The 25,281-nt window shown below is 30.8% G+C and overlaps 2 protein-coding genes across 2 annotated transcripts; both read left to right on the forward strand.

Annotated features, from left to right (window-relative positions):
* On the forward strand, positions 1 to 24,161 carry LOC136988896 (cytochrome P450 3A11-like). Its single transcript, XM_067286905.1, has 14 exons — positions 1 to 136; positions 6,946 to 7,048; positions 13,224 to 13,276; positions 15,764 to 15,860; positions 17,043 to 17,159; positions 17,398 to 17,492; positions 18,259 to 18,404; positions 20,947 to 21,059; positions 21,820 to 21,937; positions 22,001 to 22,161; positions 22,360 to 22,448; positions 22,997 to 23,140; positions 23,531 to 23,693; positions 23,997 to 24,161. The coding sequence occupies exons 1-14, from the start codon at positions 63 to 65 to the stop codon at positions 24,072 to 24,074; spliced, it is 1,551 nt and encodes a 516-aa protein (XP_067143006.1). The 5' UTR covers positions 1 to 62; the 3' UTR covers positions 24,075 to 24,161.
* LOC136988767 (glycerol-3-phosphate acyltransferase 3-like) lies at positions 14,462 to 14,938 on the forward strand (the record flags this gene model as incomplete). The annotated part of the gene is made up of 1 exon (XM_067286732.1): positions 14,462 to 14,938. A coding segment is annotated over one exon (477 nt), but the record flags the coding sequence as incomplete, so codon positions are not given.
* Positions 24,162 to 25,281: the final 1,120 nt, after the last annotated feature.

A 25,281-nucleotide genomic window follows, 5' to 3' on the forward strand; every position in this document is an offset into this window, starting at 1 on the left:
TATAAATAATGATTATTATTAGGTAACTGTATTTCTAGTTGACAGTTGTACAGTTCTTATATATGATGGAGTTAAAGCAGTTTATTCCTTCCACTTGGATTACACTTATTGCAAGTGTGTTGGTGTTATTCGTCATGTAAGTATATGTCATTATCTACAACAATGTCTATTATTATATAAGTCTTTTTATCAAATCAATTAATATTTAATAATAATACTTATTTAATTTATTCACTGCGAGTTATATAATAATTAAGAAAAGTTATATCTGTATTTTCTCCAAAACTGACTAATTTAAATATTATTATTAACAGGTTATATAATGAATAATCTTGTCAATATATAAGTGATCAGATAAACAATTAGCCTATCAATAGCAATAAGTTAGTACTAATAAAAATTATATGTAAATACAGTTTAAATATTATAGTCGTAGTGAGTTATCACGTGACCAAATGATTATTTAATTTAAAAAAAATAGCATTAATAAATTACATCCTGTTAAATGACGTTAGCTTTGTGAAAATATTGAATTACGTCATTGAATAAACAATGATAAATTATATAAGAAAAGACTAAAAGTGTATCTATAATATCTGAAGGCCGTTTAGTAACTTTGTTACTTTTATATATCTATCAATTAATTATGTAAAATAAAATTAAAAATAATTATGATAAAAATTATCATTTATACTCACTTGTAAGTTATAAAAATAAAACTTAATTTATGTAATTATAATTGATTTTAGTTATTGTTAATCGTTATAAAATAGTTACTCTTATTATAACTAACTAATATTGAATAAAAACATATTCCAAATTATTGATGGACTGAACTTTGAGATTTTGTATTTTATCATATTTATGAAGTAATATTTAGAATAGAACCTTGAGATTTATTTATCTATTTTTATCACAGATTAATTGAATAAAATACATAAGAAAACAACAAATCATATTTTTGACTAAATATTATATAATATACAATACATATTTTTTTAAGTAAAGAATTTGTTGTTCTTGAACATAATTGCATTATATTTCATAATCAAACTACAATCGATTCAAAGGTTGCCGGGAAAGTTAACAACTCGTTGCTGGATTTTTTAATCCAGCAACGAGTTGCTTAACTTTCCCGGCAACCTTTAAACCTGCGTGTGTGGCGTCATCTTTTATATTTTATTATTAAAAACTTTTTATGCTTTTAATTATTATAAAATGGTAAAAAGCTTAATTTCAAAAGTAGGGATGCGTTTTATTTTTAAAAAAATTGTAAATGCTAATAACGAGTAAAATCGTCATTAAGTACCGTCATTAACCCTACTGTAGATACATACTATTATCTGCGTTATCTCCCCATTCCCTCGACATTTAACTACCAAAATTTAATAGCATCAATTCCCTTAATAAGCAAATCTCCCTCCGAAATTTTGGAGGGCGATTTGCTTCAGACAGGTTGAACAAAATCATGCGCTCCCCACACACAAACATCGATACATACAGAAAATAACCCCCATTTGAATTTCTTAACGTTTCAAGGTGTCCTGAGCCCAAAAATGTAAAAATCTGGGGGGTCGTTTTTTGCTGGATTGCTGTACTCTCTTTCTGTTATAAGTTATAACAGCCGAGAAAGTAAAGATTCTATTTGAAAAATGTTTATAAATTAGCATAAAAATTCAAATGATAAAAATACTTTTTTCCTATTATGTTACAGATAATATCAAATTGCGCTTTTTAGTTGTTTAAAAAACAAACTTAAGATTTATGGAAGGTTAAGAGTTAATAAGCAAATGTTCAACTCTTTAATTTATTTATAATAAAGTTCAATATAATATTTGTTGAAAGAAATTGTTGAATCAAATAACTTATTTTAGGAATATATTTACAAAATACTGACTTACAAGATATATAAACTGTAAAATAATATAATACGACAATCTATCTATATTATGTAATATGAAAATAAGAGAAATCGTTGTTTTAAAATAATAGTGCACGTAGAAACTCTTCTGAAATGAAGATAGATATAGATAGTTACTAACAACAAATTATAACAAAGTGTAAATCACATAATAAGGAAAATGTCTTACATAAATTTTGACATTTGTGTTCTAAAATTAGGTATTACAATTGAAAATTATTTTTAAATACAGTCTCATATAAACGTGTATTTTCTTATATAGTATTTGGGAAGGAGGTGTAGTGTAAAGTAAAGTATTTCTGTTAACTATAAGATATATCGACAGCATTAAATTAATATATCGGCCGAATAGACTTATTAATACTAAGGTAAGAAGTATTATAACATATACCACGATGTTTTCTCCAGAAGTTTAGCAGTCATTAATATTTCTGTTTAATAGCATAAGTTTTCTCTAAATGACTATCCTGTGTATTTTATAGTTAATTATAATGAAATTAAGTCAACAACAAGTACATTTACTGAAACATTTATAAATAATGAAAAATGAAAAGTTCATTATTTATTAATGTACATTCTTTTAATATTAAGCAATTAATTTTTAAACTAAATTGTTGTACATTGTTATAAAGATAGGCAATGTAAATACGAATACAATATAAAAATTGAATTTTAATTTATTATGAACTGTGGCTCGTTTGTTTCATTTATCAGCGCGGATAATAGAGAATTTATTACATTCATTTACGCTTGCGTAATACCTATGCGTGTACTTGTGAGGGCGCATCTGAAATGTGCCACGGGCACTATTAAGTTTAGTTAAATAATACAGAACAATTAAAGCATATTTAAATGAAATGATTATTCAAATATAATTTGGTTTAATAATTATTTTTTAAATTTTATATTAAAGATTTCAACGCAGTGTGTTTTTTAATGATATGGCCGCATCAATTTTCCAAATAAACCAGTTGTGGAAAAATGTGCTCGAAGCGTACAAACATTGTTATGCATGAAAGTCGTCTCTCGCTCTCGCATTATGCTAGTAGGTTTTCAGTGCGTTTCTCGCTTTATACTTCTGGTGTATTTTGTTAGGTATTCTGTATGATATTCATCGATTTTTAACAATTTCTTTTTGCAAATTTTCTTCGTCGACTGCTTTTGGATACTCTGTATAATTTCTATACATTAGTTCAAAATTTTCTGAACTGAACCTTTTAAATCACATTTGACATGTTGGAAGTTTAGGAGCATCTTCCCCATACTCATTACGAATTGTTTTACTGTTAGTACAGCATTATATCTTTTCCGAAACATAAAGTATATGCCTGATATTCTTTTTATCTGAACACATTTCAACTTGATTTTATTTACATTTTATAACTTTAAAGAATTTTATAACTTTGGAGAGTATAAGGCTGTACAAGGAGATGAATAAAAAAGAGAAATACAAAAGGTATAGGAACTTAGTAAATATAGAGGTAAAGAAATCTAAAAAAGGATGGATCAACAACATGTGTAAAGAAATACAGGAAAACATGCAGAAGGAAAATGTAAAATGAGCATATAGGATGGTTAAAAGACAATTTTTGTAAGGATATATAGGACCTTCGTTGTCGCCGCCTGATACCTAATTCACCAGGAAACCGAACTCAGGGAGGGTTTGCGGGTGCCGATGAATTTAGACTCGAAACACCTTTACAGATTTTCCCGTTTATTTATACAGAAATTGTTCTTACATCTAACGTTTTTCCGTCTACTCCAGTTGTTCGTTCCACGAAGATGTTCTTGGGATTTAGAGTAATAGTTCGTAAATCTACTAGGAGTTCGGATGATGCTATGCGCGGGCGAAGTCGTTGACGGGGTGGTTGGATCACTTACTCCAGAAATTTGTCGAACACCACTCTTTAGCTGAGAAGTAAGACGGTGACTTCCGAGTTTCCAAGCGACGAAGTCGTGCACTTATTGTCACGACAGAAGGTATTTGGTGACAGATTGCTGCAGCATAGAATTGATTAGCATTCTACGCTGATCAAGAACGTGCTTGAAGAAAACGTACTAAGTTTACTGGTAGATGCCAACGAATTAACAGAGAAAATGGATTGACGCAACACGGTTAGGGAAGAATGGCCAGAGAACCGCAGTTTGACTTTGAGATGCGGGTTTATATAGAATCTATCCACGGACCGAACAATATATAATTGGTCCTGAATCCCTCTCTTTCCTCCCAAATTAGTTCTTTCTTTTTCTTCAAATTGGTAGAACTAGACCCGATCGGGGCGAGAGAAAAGACGAATCACGATGTTAACCCGACACCGCATCTCGATCTTGGACAACAGGATGTTTAAACGAACTCTGGAACTTTTGCTCGTATTACAAAGGGGTTTTGTTTTCTCTCCTGTCAAAAATTTGTATTAGGCATCTCGCGATAATTATTAATTGATCGAAATATTTTATAGCACTTCGAGTTCGCCGTAATTTGGTCCGATTCAAGAGAATCCAAACCAAAGTTCGTCTTGCCGGTTTGACACATAAACTCAGGTCGTCCTACCCTTACATCTATTATTTTTTTTATCTTCGCGTTGTGTTTATCTTATGAAATTTTTTTCCCTAGTGGAAAGCTTTTAAACAAAATTTAGTGAGTGGTCGAACCTCATCCAGAACCTCACATCGGAGAAAGAAAGAAACAAAGAAATATCATTATGAATAGACAGGGAGACATCCTGATAGAAAAAGATCAAATTGCAAGAAGATGGAGAAAATATATAGAGAACCTCTATGAAGGGGACAGTCCGAGTAATCTTGCATTAAAGAATGAGAATGATTTGGATGCAGTGGGCCTGAATTCACCAATACTGAAACAAGCATTTGATAATACTGTACGAAAATGAAGCAGAAAAGAGTCCGAGACTAGAGCAAATTCTAGTGGAGATTACAAAAGCTTTAAGAGAAAGTACCAAGCAAGTTCTTTACAACTTGGTGAATGAAATGTACAGTACATGACTAGGAAGATACCAGACTTTAAGACGATAATAATAATACCCATTCCGAAGAAAATAAAAGCAGAAAAATGCGAATAACAGAAAACTTTGAGTCTGCTGTCACATGCATCAAAGATATAGGCTATGCTGAATAATCTATCAAAGACTACAGAGAAGAATAGAGCAGAACCTATTAGACGATTAGTTTGGATTTCGACGGAGAAGGGGAACAAGAAAAGTAATATTAAGCCTAAGATTGATAATCGAACAAACAACTTCTCCGTGTTAATAAACAAGTATTAATAGCATTTTTTGATATCGAGAAAGCTTTCAACATTATTGATTGGGAGATCACGTTCAGAGCACTGAAGATGCTGGGAACTGACTACAGAAAGAGAAGAATTATACTATAACTACATAAAAACCAGACAGCATTTTTTGGTAGGGAAAAAGAGGCGAAAATCATAAAAAGGAGTACGGCAGGGATGCAGACTTTTCCACTCTTATTCAATATGTATATGTAGAAGCAGAGCCGTAACTAGCCATTCCTGTGCCCTGTGCAAGAATTTGAATTTAGGCCCCTTAATTTATTTGATTTGGGAAAATAATAAAACAAATACATTACAATAGATTTTTAATAAGATTTATTTTAATTGAACTTTTCTGGCTTTCATTTCAGCAAATTTATTAATTACACCAATTTAGCAATTAAAAAAATCCCCGGGCAAATTTACTTTTGTTACAAAATGTTACCTTTACAGATTTCTAGCTCTGCACACTGTAGAAAAATCTAAAAATACGGTTTTGTATATCGTAATAATATTAGTCGTTGCCAGAGAGCGCAATAGAGAAAAATTTGTAAATTTGAAAACTATAAACATAAATTTACATTTCTCAAAAAATAAATAAAAAAATTTCAAAAGTCGCTACTTTTGGCTGATTTGTCTGCGGTTGCCGCAACGTCACTACGTCCCCTATAAGTCGCCACGGTTCAGAACACTGGTGAGCAGACATCTAGGGTCTAAGTAAGGCAAAATGTAATCGCCAAACCGCGCTGTAGAAAGGCGGAAACATTTAAAATTTAAAAATATAATTTCTTGTGAACAGCAGTTTGGGCCCCCCCTTCCAAGTGGGCCCTGTGCGGGTGCACCTGTTGCACCTGCCTAGTTACGGCTCTGTGTAGAAGCTATGAAAAAATTCCTTCTACCAACAGATCAGGAGTAAAAGTAAATGGAAAATTGTTCATTGCGATACGATATGATGATGATATTGTCCTGATAGCGGAAGACAGAAAGGGAGGGCTCCAGCAAGCTCTTTCCAATCTCAATACACATCTAACAGAGAGATGCAAGATGAAAATTAATAAGAAGACTAAGGTAATGTACAGTACAAGAAAAAGGCAGGAAGGTGCATATGTTTGGCTAGAAGGTTTTTCACACTCTAAGGTAAAGAGGTAAAGACTTTCCAATGCTTAGGCAGTATAATTTCCTCTGATGGAAGAAGCATAAAAATGTATCTGCATGATAGCATAAGCAAAACGGCTTAAACGGCAAAGCGAATAACTATTTACTTTTAGTTAAAAACTAAAAGTAAATAGTTATTCATTTATTTTCAATTCCAATTTATATTTAAATGTCGTATATAGTAATTGGATTTTCCAAATGTATACGTATACATTTCCACTATCGCCGTTTGTCCGTGTCCGTTAATCTCGAGAACGGAGTTAGGTAAATGACAATTGAGACCAGATACTGAAAGCTTAAGGGCCGGAGGCGCAATGTAACTATAAACGAACTTTCGGTACGGACCGGAAGTCACATGATTTTTTTAAATTTAAAGATGATTAAAAATTGCAGTCTTTTATTGTGACAATGTCATAATTGCTCGTTAAATCTTAACTTTTTAATGTTAAGAGCTGATTAGTTGTTTCAATCATTTCTAACAAAGTTATATATGAAAAGATGGGTAGTCATATCATTATGAAACGCACTGTAATTTTTCATATATTGTATATAAACTCATTCTTCATATTAAATATTTTAGTTATGTGAATAGAAAATTTCAGTACTGGAAACGGCAAGGAATTCAATGTTCAGTTAATGGAATTTGGAGTTTTCTATTGGAATTATCCGAGGTGTTGAAAAAGGTATTCAATATTAAAAATAGAAATATTGTAATTTTATGATAAATTGTTTCAACTTAGTATTGTGAGATTTGATGGCGATCATGGTCACCGTCCAATATCAATTTTGCTGGTAGCCATAAAAAGAGATTTGATCATATATGTAGATTTCATGCACACAGAGACCAGTCACCTTTACAAACAATTCACGTTAATTGTTACATGAAAAACGTTTACAAAATAATTCCATAGTTCCTTCCTTCGAGAACGTTTGAGAGTAAATGTCTCTTAATGAAAGTAATGGACGTATTCAATAGTGCGACGGTCCCTTGTGGATCGACGGATGAATCCGGCTCCGGAGAAATATGATCGCTAATACTGTACTAGTGTTGGATTAAGTCGAGAACATCGCAAGCACTACAGCAAGTGCAGATACGCAATAAACAAAACTGTCCTGTTCTTGGGACACGAACTTTTATACTTTTTGTCCATGATCGTCCATTTCGATTAGTAGCGATTTCTCATCCTCGTTTTCTAATAGTTCTCTTTCTTGTTTCGAAGTGGAATTCGAGATCAACACATCGCGGAATAGTATGTCACCGTTATTTTAAGACTATGCTAAAGTTCGATATCAACCTGAAATGGCCGATCTTGGGACTTACATTCACATTCTGTATGCATTTCAAAGTTTTACTAATATTGAATAATGCACCAAGCCACCTAAAATATTTAAATTACCCAAAAGTTGAAATAATATTCTTACCACTAAATACAATTTCTTTAGTTCAGCCGTTAGATCAAGGAATCATAGTCACGTTTAAACTCATTACATCAAGAACTCTTTGCAAAGGGTCGTGAATAAAATAGAAGACTAATCTACCGAAGTCATACAGGCATGGAAGCTGTTCACAATTTTAGACTGTGGAATCTCACATCTTTGTCTATCAGAAAAATAAAGCCATCAACATTCAATGCCTGTTGAAAAAATTTACGGCCAGAGTCAGTTCAAAGCTTCAATGTAATCGATCCATTTGTCTTGTCTTCTCTTTTTATGTTAGAGCTACTAGACTATAGTGTCCCATGGTAAGTTGTATTTGTTTGTTTTATTCAGTTATGGCAACGCAACACTTGAGCGATCTGCCTAGGGGAATGCCTTCCGGGAGGTCTTTTTATGGGCAACTGGTCCCTATTCAGGCGTTTGAGACGTGGAGAAAACCCGGAAAACTCCACCTGGCCGGCCCATCTGAGCGAGGCGCGAACCCACAGTATTCAGGGAACGGAACCACTTGGCCACTGATGGGCCCGTGGTAAGTTGTGACGTAGTTATTAAGTATATTCAGTGGTGCCTCGTATATCGTACGCCTCGAACAACGGACGCTGAGAATAACGGACTTTCTGTTTGGCCATTACGTGACTCGAGCAACGGACTGGCTGTGAACAACGGACTTTCCGGCATAATTGGTGACTGCTCCATGGGTGCGTTCTTTAATGCGTCTCCGCTACTACGGGAGTGCGCTGCTGTTTGTAGGCATTTAGGAACGACGGTGAAAGAAAGAAAGATGGCGGCGCCCGTACTATCAATAGTATCCTGACGGAGGAATCTATAATTCTAAAATATGAGCTTTAAAAGGCAAAAGAAGGGTCCCAATTGTAAAATTTAACCATAAAATGGATTATTTGTTGAAAGAGCATTCAAAATAGCCTCGAAAAAAATTCATAAAGACACTTACATCACCGCGTGCGCTAACTCGCGCTTTCACAATTTCTAAATTCTCATTCATAAAACCACATAATGGACCCGGAAACGAAACTATCTGAGCCATGGAGGACGCCATGTTGCTTTCCACCATAAACTACTGCTACAAACGGCCGTTTTTGCCGTTCGACGGCGCGCAGTTCCACCGGAATTTAGGAACGCGTTCCGCAGGAATTTTTAAACGGATGTCGCTCGCGCAGAGTTACGCAGAGGAATAAAAGAACGCACCCCATGTTCATTTTTTATGATACAATACGGTTATTTTATGCTGCGGAACGAATTAGATGTTTTAACATGTATTTCTATGGGAAAATGTGTTTCGTATAACGGACGTGCACCTGGAACGGATTAAGTATGTTATATGAGGCACCACTGTATATTTGTTTATACGAGGGAAATAATGCCTTCCGGGAGGTCATTTAAGGTAACTGGCCCCTATTCAGGCGTTACAGACGTGGAGAAAATTCCACGCGGCCAGCCCGTTCAGGGCCCTTAGTCTCGAGTTTTTCGTGTTGTACGCGAATTGACGTCATTGAACTCACTCGTGTTATTATGGGTGCGTTTATTTCTGAGCTAATTTTACTGTCAGCACGTTCAGCCTGTATACTATCGTCCGAGCGCCACGCTCATTGGCGTTTACTTTAGAGCTATGTAACGTCATGTTTAGCGATATTGGTAAGCTCGAAGTGCTAGGTAGCTCGTTGTCGAGCTTTGCGCTAATTCAATATGGCTGCTCCCGTGAAAAAATTACTTTCTGTACAAAGTAATGAAAATGGAATTAGTTTTGGAAAAATAAACGGCAGAAAGTATTTTTATTGGTAAATTTCAATTATATGTTGTGTAAAATGTCTACAATGATCATTTTTCATTGTAAGGTTCAATAGCTTTAGATGACTTTTTTCATAAACAGAGAGTTAATGTGAAAAAATTAAGTTCGATTCATTGTTTATGATTAAAAGTGATGTTTACCTTACATGCTTTTGGAATCTTCAGAAGTGTTATGTTCAGAGCATTAAATAAATCGTAAAGAAATGAACAGCATTAATAATAATCCATAATTACCTAAGTTTGTATACTTGAATGAATTTTCACTTACATATGGGAAATGACTTCTCAAGAAATTGTATCATTTGAATACCATTTTCTCATTACAAACTAAACTTATATGATGACAGAGTAATACTTATTTCTATTGAAATAAGCTGCTACTTCTTCAGTTGATATCTTAATAGCCATATGCTTTTCATCAATAGAGCCTCTAATTCCAGGAAAACCGGATTGGGTATAAAAAAAATTCATTATTCTTACATCATCCTGCTCTGTGATGGCCAAGAGATTATTTTTTCATTTCCATTTAACACTAACTTGTAAGAGAGAATTAACAACCTTATTGAAAATATTTCACGCAGTCCGTCTAGACATATTAAAACGATCGCCGTACCCTTAGAAAAAAGAAAGAAAAAAAAAGTTTTGTATTTAATATCAATTATTTTGAACTCAGTTTAGTTACATCATAAAAGAGCAACGTCACATCCATTCACTAGGTAAAACAATTGCATTAAATATGTATTATATATATGTATAATCTGCAATTCTCTTATATGCTGCATCTAATGTCATATATTACTTCGTATAAACAAACCTGAATGATTCTTGATTTGCCAATGTCCATAGGCAGCATAAAAGATGCTTTTGAAGAGTCTTCCAGAGGGAGTAATTTTTCTGTGTCTATAATTGGGCTTATTTTTTAAAGGTGACTTTCAAAACATTCTCTTGTAAGTCTAAGGTGTTGTTTAAAATCGGTTGGATTATAAAAAGGTACAGTCTCTACAATAAAGGTTTCTATCTTTTTTATTTGACCTTATTGTGGATATAATTGTAGAAAACATGAAAGAAGGAAAAAAATTCTTTCTTTCATTTCTTCTACAATTATATCCACAATAAAATCATCCTCGTCTGATTCGGAATCAAGTACTTCTATCCGTAACGTAACATTTAAAATAGCAGCTTTGACAATATGATTTGCAAGAAACCGCCATATTTCTTGTTAGCGTTTGCGTTTACTTTCGAACTGGACATGTAAGCACGAATACACATGCTGATGACGTCACTTTCGGTGTTCAGAAGTAGCACTATTAGCTCAGCAGTAAACACACCCATAGTAACACGAGTGAGTTCAATGACGTCAATTCGCGTACAATACGAAAAACTCGAGACTAAGGGCCCTGGCAAGGAGCAAACCCACAACCGAACTCTCAGTGTTCAGGGAACGGAACCGCTTGGTCACTGGTGGGCTCAATCCATTTGAAAACAAAATCGAAGTGATACTAAAACTTGCTAAATATATGGGAAGGAAAGGTTTTGATGATATGAATCTTGAAGATATTCAAGAACTATTGGAAGAAGAAGAGATTGGAAGAAGAAGAGATTGTCGAAGAAAATTTGGTCGAAATATTTTCTGAGATCGACCAAATTAATTCAGAGGATGATAGCACACATAAAAACTTTGAACCTCAAAATTTCATCCTTAAAAGCATACGAGAAGGGATAAATTTGGTCGAACAATTGGAACTCTACTTTCTAACTACAGATACCTCCATTGAAAGAAGCATAAAGTTTAAGAGAGTACTTCAGAATGCGTGGCTTCATATAATGAAATTTATAAATGTCTTCTAGGATTACGAAAGCAAATGAATATATCAGATTTTATGAAAGAAAAATTGAAAAATGATGATGTTGCTGATAATCAACAAAAAAGCTCAGAAGATAGTTTGTAAAAAACGTTCTCGTTTAACTAAAATTAATATTAACGTGTAATACAGTACTTTTAGTTGTGATTATTACTTAATTATTGATTGGAAATAAATTATTGATTGCTTTAAAAAACATATTTCTCTTAGTAACGAAAAAGAATAGCAGACTTTTGTTAACTTTTGAAACCTAATCCTATATTTTGCATTAGTCTTTTGTTTTAGTATAGCACGGATTCGCATAACACGGCACTTTTTCGGAACGTAACTACAGTGGTATACAAGGGATACCTGTAGTTACACATTTATTTTGTGAGAAAAGTAGAAACAAAATAGTGTGAACAACTAAAATTTATTACTTCGACTTCAACCAGACATTGTAATCAGTTCATTGTCTATGGTTGCACATATAAGGTTTTTGGATCATTACTCATTACTAACGTAAGGGCAATGTTAAACTTTTATACTTCATTGAGCATCAATTACAGTGTTTACAGCAATGTATTGTGGTATGCTTCCTATTGAAGCACTTACTTTTCACGTAACAAGTCTGCTTTATTCAAACGTTTATATCAGTGACATAGGCAGTGAATTATGTCAATACAATACTGTTTTAAATAGCACCTAACAAATTTATTATGTGACCGGAGGGTCGGCACCTCTTTGATGCCTTGACAGGACTGACACCATTGTGTCTCGTTCGACATGGAAACCGCGACGGCAAGTTGGTTTATTTTTAAAAGTAGGTCACGCGAGCGGCCGCGTGAGTAAGCGATCTGGAGACGGAGAGACAGCCGACAGACGTAAAGTATTCAGACACTAAAGTTAACAACTAAATAACCGTTTAATTTCGACGAATAGAAGTACTGTACATGATACAATATATATCGGGTTATATCGACTTCTAACGGTAGCGAGAGAGAGAGAGAGTTTACAATTGTTCGCGAGTCGGGAAATATCTGCGTTGATGGTGATTCTTCTTGTTTCGGATTTCAGAGGTCTGGGGTCTTGATTTGGATCGTTCGGGACAGGTCTGGATCGGGAAAGTTCTGGATCGATTCGGGAAAGTTCTGGGTCAAGAAAGTTCTGGATCGATCCGGGAAAGTTCTGGATCGATCCGGGAAAGTTCTTCTAGGCACAGTTGAGGGTAACGTGAAAATCCGATAGAGTACAATTGAAACTGACACAGTAAAATTTCGATGACTTTAATCCTAGAGAGACTGGCGAAAACGGCCTCTATCGAGGGACTGGCGACCATGCCTTGACTGCCCGTTCGGTATTATATTAAGATGATGAAATCGGTACAGCAGGTCAGAAGGTCGCACGAAAGCGTCTTTAGCTTAGCTTAGCTTAGCTTTCGCGCTGAGAACTTAAAAGAAGATATACTCCTAGGTGTGAATGTTGACAGATAGTTGACAAAGTTGATGTTACGATGTTAGATTGTTTATGTTAAAGTCCGATTCTCACAATTATTTCTCATTAATTTCAGTATAAATTACTACTGTTGAATAATCACGTATATTTATAATTAAAATAAATGTACATTGTTTGTAAAATTAATGTAAAAATTGTTAAAATATAAATTTTATGAAATTTAAATAAATAATTGATAATTATTTTTAAAACAATAATTTACTGTTAAATATTGTGTTTGTATTATAAATATTTTCAAATTTTTGTTTTATTTCCACAGTCAACTCATTTCATAGACCTGGAATATTACAAAAAATATGGCCGAGTACATGGGTGAGTTTAATAATTTACAGTTCTATCTTATCATTTTTCCACATTCTAGGATGCTAAAAATATTTTCTAAATCATTTTATACAATAATTGTGACTATGGTCTCATCACGATAGTCAACTATAATTTGAAAAACAATAAATATTTCAGACCAACAACTGCCGAATTATCGGGCTAGCAAATGGCTATAGTAATATTAATAATTAAAGTTAATTTGCTACTAGAGTTAGGCGTTAGGCGCCATCTCTTGCTAAATTTAATAATTAGAATTTTAATTAAATAGTTAAATAAATTTAGGCCTAACTGGAAGAAAAGAATCGGTCCGAAGCGGGATTCAAACCCTCAACTTCTGCTATCCGTGCAGACACGTTACCAGTTACGCTACCCGGACCTTCGGTCCGATCCCCCCTCCCATGTAACGGGTTAGTTGTTGTTTATTTATAAATAAATATTTCATTCTTAAGATCGAATTGAAAAAAATCTATTATCTTCGTATATCAGAAATAGTAATAAATGTCAAAGTAATCGCTATAAGGCCATCATTAATATAATCTTCGGATCGTTTTCGAAATTCTGATCGTAATTTTACTTCTTGAATTTTTATTTAAGATAGTTCTACGTGCGGACAGTTCTATCGACGGACAGTTTAAATTTCGCAGTGCTTACTTCATCAAGAGACTTCTAGAGTTCATTGCTAAATGAAATCCATGTACTGAATCTGCGGGAATGAACTTTCAGAGGTCTTGTTTAACTTTTTCAGGCGACACTAATAAAATTCTCAATCGGTTTGTTTTGAGAAATTCCAATTGAGACTGTCCGTAAAGAAATATGCTTATTAGATGCGTGTAAGTCTCTGTTACGTTATTTTCAAATCGCAAGTTTCGTTACATAGCAATTTGTTTATCATTCACGTTTAAAAATGCACCGTTTCCACAATCAGAAGTTCCACCAAACGCGTCCGGTGGTGAAATGTGTCTACTTGTGAAATGAATTTTGTTTATGTTGCAACTGGTTTGCATCAGCCTTGTACATTTTGAAAATTAATCATTATTAAGAATTATATTTACATCAGTCATGGATTGTGTAAAGGGTACGAGAAGTGATAACATCATTAAGAAGATGGAGGAGTCAATCGCATGTTTATTTGTTTATGGCTTCGTTTTGTTGTGCCGACGTTTTTAATATTTATTATTAATATTTTTGACATTAGCAGCAATGGGTGCATCGTTGGGAATTCGAGGAAGATATGTTAAATTGTTGTTAAAGGTATTTGAGTATGGTCAGCGTAAAATTGAAAAGGCAGAAATGATAAATCATGGGATCAAAACAGAAACAGAGTATGACAATGCACCTGATTCATTTAATTTTCAAATGAGTAATGGATCCAATACAGTAATTAGCAGAGAATGTGTGCAATTAGTTCCCAATCCTGAGCAAATGAAAGGCAGCATATCTCGAAATGGTTCTTTCAACACTTTTCAAACGAAATTCAAGCTAGATGATGGATTGCATTTCATTAAAGCAGCAATAGAAGCAATTATTGAACATGAATTAACTAAAAGATTTACTTTTGAAAAAATTCGTTCTTGGAATTTATTAACGAGAAGTAATAAAAACTATCATTATAAAGCTTTCGCTGATATTGTGACTTGTCACAACAGGTAAATCAATGAGAGAAACAATTATTAATTGAAATTTGAGACAGTGGTAATTGTTTCCTCTTTATGATTAGAGAAACATTGATTAGAAAATAGAGCAAAGGATAGAGAAATAATGTGTTGCTAATCGTACATCTTCAATTGATATCGTGATATTGGCTAGTGACAATTGTTATCCCTTGACAAGTGTTTTAGCCGTTTTATAGGTCTAATATTTAGGCCTAATAGCTTTTCTATGTGGATAATATCTTCAAAATGTCATTGTCAAAGTATTGCCTGTAGAAATACAGAATGAGTTTGCCTCTGATACCGTACGAACTTTTGTTGCATTCTTCACAAAGAAAAATCGTTCATAAATATTTACAAACAGAGATTAAAAGAAATATTTCGCTGATATAAATGCCAAACTTCCACCTGTACCAATAAATGTAGTTTCTTCATCCTTGATACAGTATCAACAATCATTTTATTTAATATCTCTCTTAACTAAAATTGTTCTTTACAGCCTCAATTCACAAAAATAATGATTGTAAACTAAAAAAGTGTCCAGTCGTGGTACGATCTCTTCTAATCTTAACTTGAATTTGTTTCAAACATTTTTATGAATTTATTAAATTACAATTATTTTTTCAAGGTTCGTCATCGGACCAATATTATAAAGTTGAATTTAAATAATGATCTTACTGTTAACTTGATAAATTTTTAAACTTTTTCGAATATTCTGTGTAATAAAAATATTTAAATTAAAAACTTTATTAAGTTTTTAAAATTACTTCTATAATGTATATTTTGATGAATGACATAAATTCGTATTTTTTTAAATATTTTGTAGAAGATTTTTGGGAAATAAGCCGATGATTTGCATTGCCGAACCTCATATTCTGAAAAACATTTTTGTTAAAGATTTTAATACATTTCATAATAGAGTGGTAAGTTACAAAATATTATTTTTTTTCAAATCGGGCTTTGGGATGAAATGAATCACGCAAACTTTTTAGCGTCATATTTTTAAGTTTCTATTTCTTATGTTTTGCTCCTTATATGCCATTGATCCGATGAAGTTTCTAGAAGTTAAGAAAGTAAGTTACTTAGCGAAACTCGATTCCCCAAATACTTTCTTTCTTTTTATGCCTACACATAAGCGACGAGAACAGGCGAATACTTCGTAAGTTATCATCAGAACTAGCAATAAACTCAAATATTGGGCTAATAATTATAAACAAAAATACAAATTTGTTATTATGCAAAATTATAAGGATTTTTGAAGATATTGTTCTGTAGTACGACTAATGTGGCGGTAATCAATAACTAAAAATGCTTTTAGCGTAACACATTGTGTTTGAAGTGGATAGATCATTCGAATTTATGAAAATTTATCCATAGAAAGCAGTTTCAACATTTTATCAATATCTTCTTTAGGCGAAAGAATATATATTCTTTGCATAAATTTCTCATTTATATTATAGAATTCTCGCTTATGTTCTAAAGACCGATAGTGAATAACCGATTTTCTAGAACTAATCACTAGAAACTGATTGTTAAAGACCAGTTACATGGATCAGACTGCTAGGAATTGTTTACTATAAATCGACTTCTTGATTGTCTAGTAGGCTTTTAGCTAAGGTATGTGATTTTATTTTTCTCGAAGATTCTACGAAAATTAGGATTCCTGAGTTTCCCAAACAGTGATGAATTTTATGTAATTATTTCTTTTTGGAGAAAAAAGATGTAGATGCTAGTCTTAAGGCGAAAAAAAAATATCTTTGCTTTGCAAATTCAACGTCACGGCCGATAGATTTAGAAACGACAAGATAGAAAGTTAAGTACGAAATAAATAAAATTCGGCTATATTTATTGCTTTAAAATTTTAATTTAAAATTCTTTACTATTTGAACAATAATCATTAAAAATATTAAATAAGGTGAAACGTATATAAGATATTCATTATCAGACTTAATTTTAAAATATCTAAGTTAATATCGATTTTATTTTCACAAAGATAAACAAAAAATTATTTAACTCTAAAAAAAACTTCAAGTTAAAATATATTATAAATAAAATCTTATTGCTTTATTTATTATTTTTATTTAAATAATAAGATATATTTTCAGAAAGTAGAGACGGGCAATCAGTTATTCGACAAATCGATGTTTTTTACAGAAGACGATGATTGGAAGAGAATTAGGTGCATCGTGAGCCCAACCTTCAGTAGCGGTAAAATGCGAAAAGTAAGTTACATTTATTTGATTAATTACCGCAGAAAGATTTTTATTTAAAAATTTTATTTACTTACTTAAATTCTAAAAATAAATTTTGATATTTTAACAACAAAAAAATTTCTCAAAGTTAAATGTATCAATTAAACTTTTTCATTCAATAATTGAACAGGTATTACAAATTTCAAATGAACGTTTCTTATATTTTCAAACTAATTAAGTTATATACACCATGTTTAAACGTTTTCAGATGGCTTATTTGGTTAAAGAATGCGCGGAGAAATTCTCAGAAAATTTGAAGAAAATCGCTGACGAAAATGAAAATAATTGCATCGATTGCAAAAGGTAAAATAAATATTAATATTATATTTAAAATATTAACAACGTGAGAACAAAATAAAACATTTGAAGTAGAATAAAATCTGTGTAAACTGAAATCACACTATACCGAATTGTTTTTTCCGTTTTGGCAGGTTTTCGTTTTGAATACACTGGTGTTCAAAATTAAGAGAATTTTCACATTTTGTCGAATTTTTGAAAATCTTATGGACACATTTTAATGAAATTTGGTGTGGATACACAGTTATATAAGAGAAAAAATTATATTATACAACAATCATGGTAGGCATTCATGATCGTCAATAAGGCTCATCAATTTTCATGTCCTCCGCTATCAAAGCTCTGAGCATACGCACGTGTAAGCTTACGTATTCGACACTAAAATATTTATCATCACGTTTTAAATTAAAATGTTAATTAAATTTTCACGAGTTAAAAGTATTAAAACGTACAATACAGTACATACGATTATTAAAAAGTAAAATTTATTTTAAAAGTAGATAATTAAACAAATGGAATAGAAAAATATAACGTTTTTTAAACATATAAATATTAACCGACATTTTGTTCATACTGCTTTTATATTAATTCTAATTCTTATATATATTTAGCTTTTGTATCTTATATAAATATTTTGTTTCTTTCCAGCATTCTGAACAATGAAATTACCTTGAATTAATTAATTTAATATTACAATAATACCTAAAATTGCGAAGAAAGTGTTCATTTATTTAATGTTTTATGACAATAATAATATTTTCAACGTTTTTAGATACATGAATTGTTTCACCATTGATGTAATGGCTTCAGCAGCATTTGGAACAAAGTTATGTTGTTTAGAAGATCCAAATAATGAATTTCTTACCATGGCTCGAAAAGCAACGAACAGGGATATTTCGTTTTCAGAAATGATTTTATGTAAGTATAGTAACGTTTTATTGAAATAATTTATAAAAATTTTCATACTATTTAAAATGTTAAAATATGTTTTTTATATGAAACAGTTATATATAACATAATCGTTTCATAGAATTCTTCTTTCAAAATTCTTTTAAGGCATACTCATTTAATCGGAACCTTATCCGTATTGATTTTAACAGTTTAAAAATAATGTAAATTCATATTGTTATATAATTATAATAATGATGAAAACTCTGTTACTTTTAGTCTGAAGAGGGTTTGGTAGGTTTCCTGGTCCAAAATGCGTAATTTTAATTAAAATAAATAAGAATAAAGTTGTATTCTGAGTAAATTCTAACCTGTTACAATCAGTATAGATAAGGTTCCGATTATACCTTAAAAGAATTTTTAAATTTTTTAATAAAATTTCTTCGTAGTTTCGGAAACTTGAGAAAAAATTTTACTTTCCTGGTTTTGTTATACTCGTATATAACAGAGGGAAAGTATGGCGATCGGTCAAAAAATCATCTCAAGGTTTTATATTTTTGAACTCGGGAGATTAAAACGTCAAAAAATGCAAAAAAAATTTCGGGATTTTTTTCTTTATATATGGATGTTGTTAGTGTATGTGGAGGGAATACGATTTTGTTCACCTTTTTTGAAGCTTAATAACTCCTGTTCTTCTTGTCGAAATTTTCTGAAAGTTTGCAGGGAAATGTGTGTATTAGAGAGATTGATGCTATTAAATTTTAATGGTTACAGGTCGAGGAGTGGGGAGATAAAACGGGGGTCGTATGTCAAATCTCGAGTAGGACGATTTTACTCGTTATTAGCATTTACAATTTTTTTTTTTTTTTTTTTTATAAAACTCATCTCTACCTTCGAAATTAAGCTTTTTTCCATTTTATAATAATTAAAAATATAACAAGTTTTTAATGAAATATAACAGTTAGCATGACATGCTGTTTCGCACTACGTGGCAGAGTTTCGTGGAGAGATTTCACAAATAATCATATGAATATCACGAATACAGAAACACTTTGCAACTATTTGTGGATTAATTACGCACAAGTATTCGACGTAGGAAAAAGTAATGGACGAATTGCACGAAAGGGCAGACTCTTTGCAAAATCGATCGAACAGATGGCACGAATGATCGGAAGGATTTCATTTTGAACGTACAGTACAGCGTGGAAGAAAATACGACCCATTATGCAAAACAGAGAGGATGAATTCCACAATTTAACTGAATGATTTTGCCTAATTACAAACAGATTAGTATGTTGCTCTTGCGAAAATTTTTTCTATCGCATTACGTAAATGTATGTATTTAGTGAGAATTGCTTTTTAATATAAGAAACTAACTTTTATTTGCTATTTTTCCCTATTCGAAAATTTAGCGTCTCGCTGATATAAAAGCATCTATATATTATATAAAACGGATACTTCTTACAGAAACGAGCAATTATTTATTGTGGCATCGTCACAACGCCGGGCTGCAATTTTCAATCATATGCTCTCCACCTCAAACTAGTAGTGGCTTGCCCCTATATGTCATACTTTTCCTTTAACAATAGAGTCATGCCGGTCATCTAGTATCTAACACCTTTCAGGGGAAAATATTCGGATTGAAATAACAGGACTTCCAGTTTCCATCGGAGGTTCGTATATAGTTAATCGGCCTATTGCCCCTGTGAGTTCCACATCTGTTCTCATTTTTCATCTATGTATAATTCCATATATGCACCTATTATCACTGTAAAACATTAAGCGTACAGCAGAATGCTGAAGACTTTTGACACTTTTTCTTGTCTAAAGTGACTGGACTAAAGAACAGTAGCGCTAGTGGTGAATGGATCCAGTGTCAGAAGTGTCAGCATTGAGCATATGAAATATATGCCAGCGCAGAAGGAAGACATGTATAGGTAATATGGACTACTATAGCTCATATTAACTTCACTTCTAAGTTTTTGGACATGGCGTTTTATGCTGAAACTAATATAGATTAATAAAGATGCTCTTGTCATATCATTGGGTATCATTTTTGCACCTTGCATCACAATATTAGTTTAATTGCAGCAGTTACCTGGAAGTAATGGGTCAAAGACAACATAGTGGTTCATATTAGCTGCGTTTACTTTATACTTAATTTTGAACGTAATAATATTTAATGGGTAGTTTATTTATTGCATTAAATATCATATTTATTTTATTAAAACAATTTATAATTATTCGATATAAGCTTATTATCTATTAATTAATAATAAATAACTATAAGCCTGCTAGCCTTATTGTTATGATTCCAAATTCATTACGATTTCCGATTTTTTTCATTAACGCAAGATGTCCCGGAATGCATTTCGGCTTATTTAACAGCCTTCTTCAGTCGGGTTACATATAAACATTTTGACAGCATAAAAGGGAACTGTTGAATAAAAATCGGAAAGGTGTGTGATGAATCTTTCATCATAACAATAAGACCAGTAGGCTCATATTTATTACTAATTAATTTATAATTATATTGGATTCAAGTATTATTTCATTTCATTTTTTCATTTAGTTCTGTTCCCAATTTTAACAAAATTGATAAAGGTAAAATCTATCGATGAGTCATTCAGCTATTACAAGAATTTCATTTTACATGTTATTAATCAAAGAGAAAAAGAAAAAATGGTAAATAATAAATTATTAAATTTTAATGTAAAAATAATTTTCATTAATTAATTAATTCTATTAAATTATTTTAAAAAATTTTGCATTTATTATTTAATTTAAAACTTCAATTTTTTTCTATTAACATAATTTTCATATGGTAGCCTATTTAATACGTAGTACATACAGTACAGTACATTATTCCCTCTTATCTGTGGAGATAGCTTGCAAGTCTACCCACGTATTCTTTCAATTACGAATAATACCAAACCCTATATCATATACTGTACGTTTTCAGCATATTCATATGGTTTTGATACAGGTTCATTTAAAAATAATAGAGCCGTATTAGGAAAAGTAAATTATATTAAACAGTGTGTAAAAGAATAAAGTTGTATTCTTGGCGAGTGAAGGCATTTTAGTCTTTCTACGTATTTTTTACTAATGTGTCAGTAAATCCGTTAGCCAATTATTTAAAAAGAAACACTGTATAGTATTTATAGCGATGCCGTGACAGTGGATGATGAAATGGTGAGTGGGAGACTGGGAAAATAATTAAAATCAGGATGATTTATATCGCTGCCTAGGTATACACACACGAGCAAAACTTTTTAATTTTTTAATTTCTTTTTTATTAAATATTTACAACCCTCGGATAAGGAATTACTCTGCTCACTATATTTCTGCCTATCAAAATAAATAAATTAAATTACCTATCCCCTTTTTCCATTTTAAATAATAATTACATTCACTTATTAAAACGTTATACTAATATTTACAGAAAGCGTACGATTTTCTTCAATTATTATTGGATGCACAAAAAGGCGTTTTGGAAATTTCTCCAGAAGAAGCCAAAGAAGAAGAAATGTCAAATTTTAAAATATTGCCGAAACATAAAAGTATGATATCGATTAGATTTTAAAATTTTTTATTTCTTTAACTTAACATAAGCTTAATTTCAGCGATGAACTCCGTAGAAATGATGGCTCAATGCACTGGGTTTCTCTTTGCCGGAAGCGAGACAACCACAAACACATTAGCTTTCTTCTTATATCACATGGCCTTATATCCAGAATATCAGGATAAATTAATTGAAGAAGTAGACAAAATCTGGAAGACGAATGTAAGATCAATTAAGACGGATTAATGCTATTTCAAAATTTACTTGAATTTAATGATACATTTTATTAAGATTATCAACCTTACACTTTATTAGTTTATGAATTTGGAATTTAGAAAATTAAATGTTTCATATTTAATTAAATTTTTACAAATTACTTGAGAATCAAACTTTATTTTAATTTTAAATGAAATTATTTAGGATGAGATGAATTTTGACGTGCTTAATAAAATGCAATACATGGATGCGGTTATCAACGAGACGATGAGAATAACACCGCCATTGGTTCAGTAAGCTAAAGAATTTTTTTATTTTTATTTATCTTTCTGACAGTATTTTATTTTATTACTTTATAGCAATATTTATTGATATACAGGTGCAGTCAATAGAAACTGTAAAGTTTGATTTAAATAAAAATATATTGTTATATTATTTTGAATATATTTATATATTTAATGTATTTATTTATTAAAATAGATTAGTAAAGTTATATATTTGCTTTTATTAACTACTGGTAACTCTCACTTTTCTGAAAAGTTATTTTTCGGAATGCCTCGAAATTTCGGTAAAATGTAATAACAAAAGTTACAGTTAATCTGGGAAAATACTTTTGTTTGTTTGAATTATAAATAAAAGTAAAGTGTTTTATTAAATTTATGATAATTTAAAATAATAGTTACTATTAACAATATCAAATGTACATTTAAACTTAATTTTAATAAATTTCTCACTATTAAAGCAATTGTAATTTTTTAATATTAAACTAATTAAATAAAACTACATTTATTCATTTAATTTTGACGAATTAACGCTATTTCAAAATTTATTATTTAATTAGATTATTCAGAGAATGCACTGAAGATTATGAATTACCAGAGATTGGTATCAAAATACCAAAAGGAATGAATATTGTAGTTCCTATTTATGCAATGCATCATGATAAGAAATTTTTTCCAAATCCGGAAAAGTTTGATCCTGACAGGTAACTAGTTTGATCTTTATTTAACAACAAAACATTCAAAAATTAAAAATAATATAATAGGAGTTATATAAATTTGAATTTAGTCATTGAAAACGTGATTAAAGTATAATTTTGTCTCGTTTTGCTGACCTGTAGAAAATATGTAGATATCAAGCAACAACTCTTTTCTGTTTTTTCTTAACCTGTGATATGATCTGTCATAGTCTATGTTTCTTTGACATTAAATTCTTTCATTTTAAGTTTTGGGATATTCAGTCAATAACATGCTTTTTAAATGTGAATTTAGATACTGTTTACTGAAAAATTACTTATAAGGGCGAGTCAATTCAAATTTAGATTAATTTTTCAGTGTTATTAATTATTACAAATTTCATATTAACGGTATTTCAGATTCTTGCCAGAAAATCGAAGTTCTATTATTCCATTCACTTATCTTCCATTTGGGGAAGGCCCAAGAAACTGTATTGGAATGAGATTTGCTTTAATGGTAATAAAAATGTGTCTCGTCTATATCTTTCGTGATCTTCGAGTGGAAGCTACAGAGGAAACGAAAGTAAATATTTTATTTTTCCTAATTAGGCTTCTATGTTTGTTTAATTTGTTCAAATAATAAAATCATGCATTTATTATGGTACATTTCTGCAGTAAATTAATAAATTTATTATTAAATACAGCTTTGTTTATTCATGTTCATATACTGTTTATATAAAAAATATTTTATGATATTGATATAATAAGTAAATAAATAATTTAATCTAAATTAAAAATAATCTAAATCAAACTTTTCAGATAATAATAATAATTTTTTTAACAATAATTTAAAAATTATATCATTTTTATTTTGTTTTTTTCCTAGTTGCCTCTAGAGTATTTTGCCGGCCAAGGTATTCTTCACCCGAAAAAAGTTATGATCAAATTCGAAAAAAGAAAATAATATAATAATGTCACATAACAATGTGAAAATTAATGAATTTAATGTTTTTTTTTACAATGCTCGTAATAAAATGATTTTAAAAAGTAAAAGTAAATTTGGTATGAAATTTTTAATTAATTAGTACCGAACTTAATGTGGAAAATTGCCTATGAATACAATTATATTTTAATTTTAAATTGAAAATGCTTTCCAACTGGTTTCGATTTTCACTCATCTAACTCCATTCTCGAGATTAATTAATATTATAACCTGCTTTTCCATAATTGTTAGATTTAATGATAATTTATGTTTCATTTAAACAAGTTGTTTTAAAGTATTTTATTCTTGCTTACCTGTTTTAGTAATAACAGTTAGTCAATCTCTACTTTTATTTGAAGTTTTTTGAAATAATTTTATCATTAAAAATATTATAGAATTTTTGTCTGTTTTGTTGTGCTGCAATTTGAAAAAATTGTAGACCTATAAATTCCCACTGTCATCTGTCTGTCTCTCTCTGACTATCCTTTCTTAATCTCGAGAAAGTTGTTAGATACATGAAAGACGAGACCAAATATAAAAAAATTACGTGCAAATGAACTATAGAAGAACTTCAGCACTAGAACGGAAGTCACGTGAATTTTAATTCAAAAATTTTTCCCAGAGTGGAATTACATAGATGACCGGCATGACTGTTGTTATCAGAAAAGTATCATTTCCAGGGTAAGTCACTACTAATATGAGGTGGAAAAATGTACATAATAAGCTTATTTTTTAAGAATATTTTTTTATCTTAAGTATTCTATTTACTATTTAGCTTATAACTTCTTTAATTTTTAAATTTAATTATATAAATAATATTTTCCTAAATTACAAATGTAATAATTATTAAGCTGTGTGAATTCATTAAATCATTTATTGTGAATGTTTCCATTTTAAATGTCAAATTTTATAACATTTCATTTATTTTGATAATTTTAACGTTTTTTATAAAATTATCTTTTAAGAAATATTTTAAAAATAAACTAAAAATGTTTTGTTTTTACACTTTTTTCATTCCTTTTTAAAAAGGATATTATTTTTTTAAACGTACTATATTAACAGATTAATAATAAACTTTAGCCATTAAATTTGATAATTTTTAAGTGATAAATCAGATATGTAGATAGGCTATTTAAAAATGATCAATATTGTAAAATGAATATGTAAAATTGTGGGTGCCGGGAGGCGA

This window comes from Centruroides vittatus, unplaced genomic scaffold, assembly GCF_030686945.1.
Source record: "Centruroides vittatus isolate TY-2023 unplaced genomic scaffold, ASM3068694v2 scaffold_386, whole genome shotgun sequence".
In the NCBI taxonomy this organism is placed as follows: Eukaryota; Metazoa; Arthropoda; class Arachnida; order Scorpiones; family Buthidae; genus Centruroides; species Centruroides vittatus.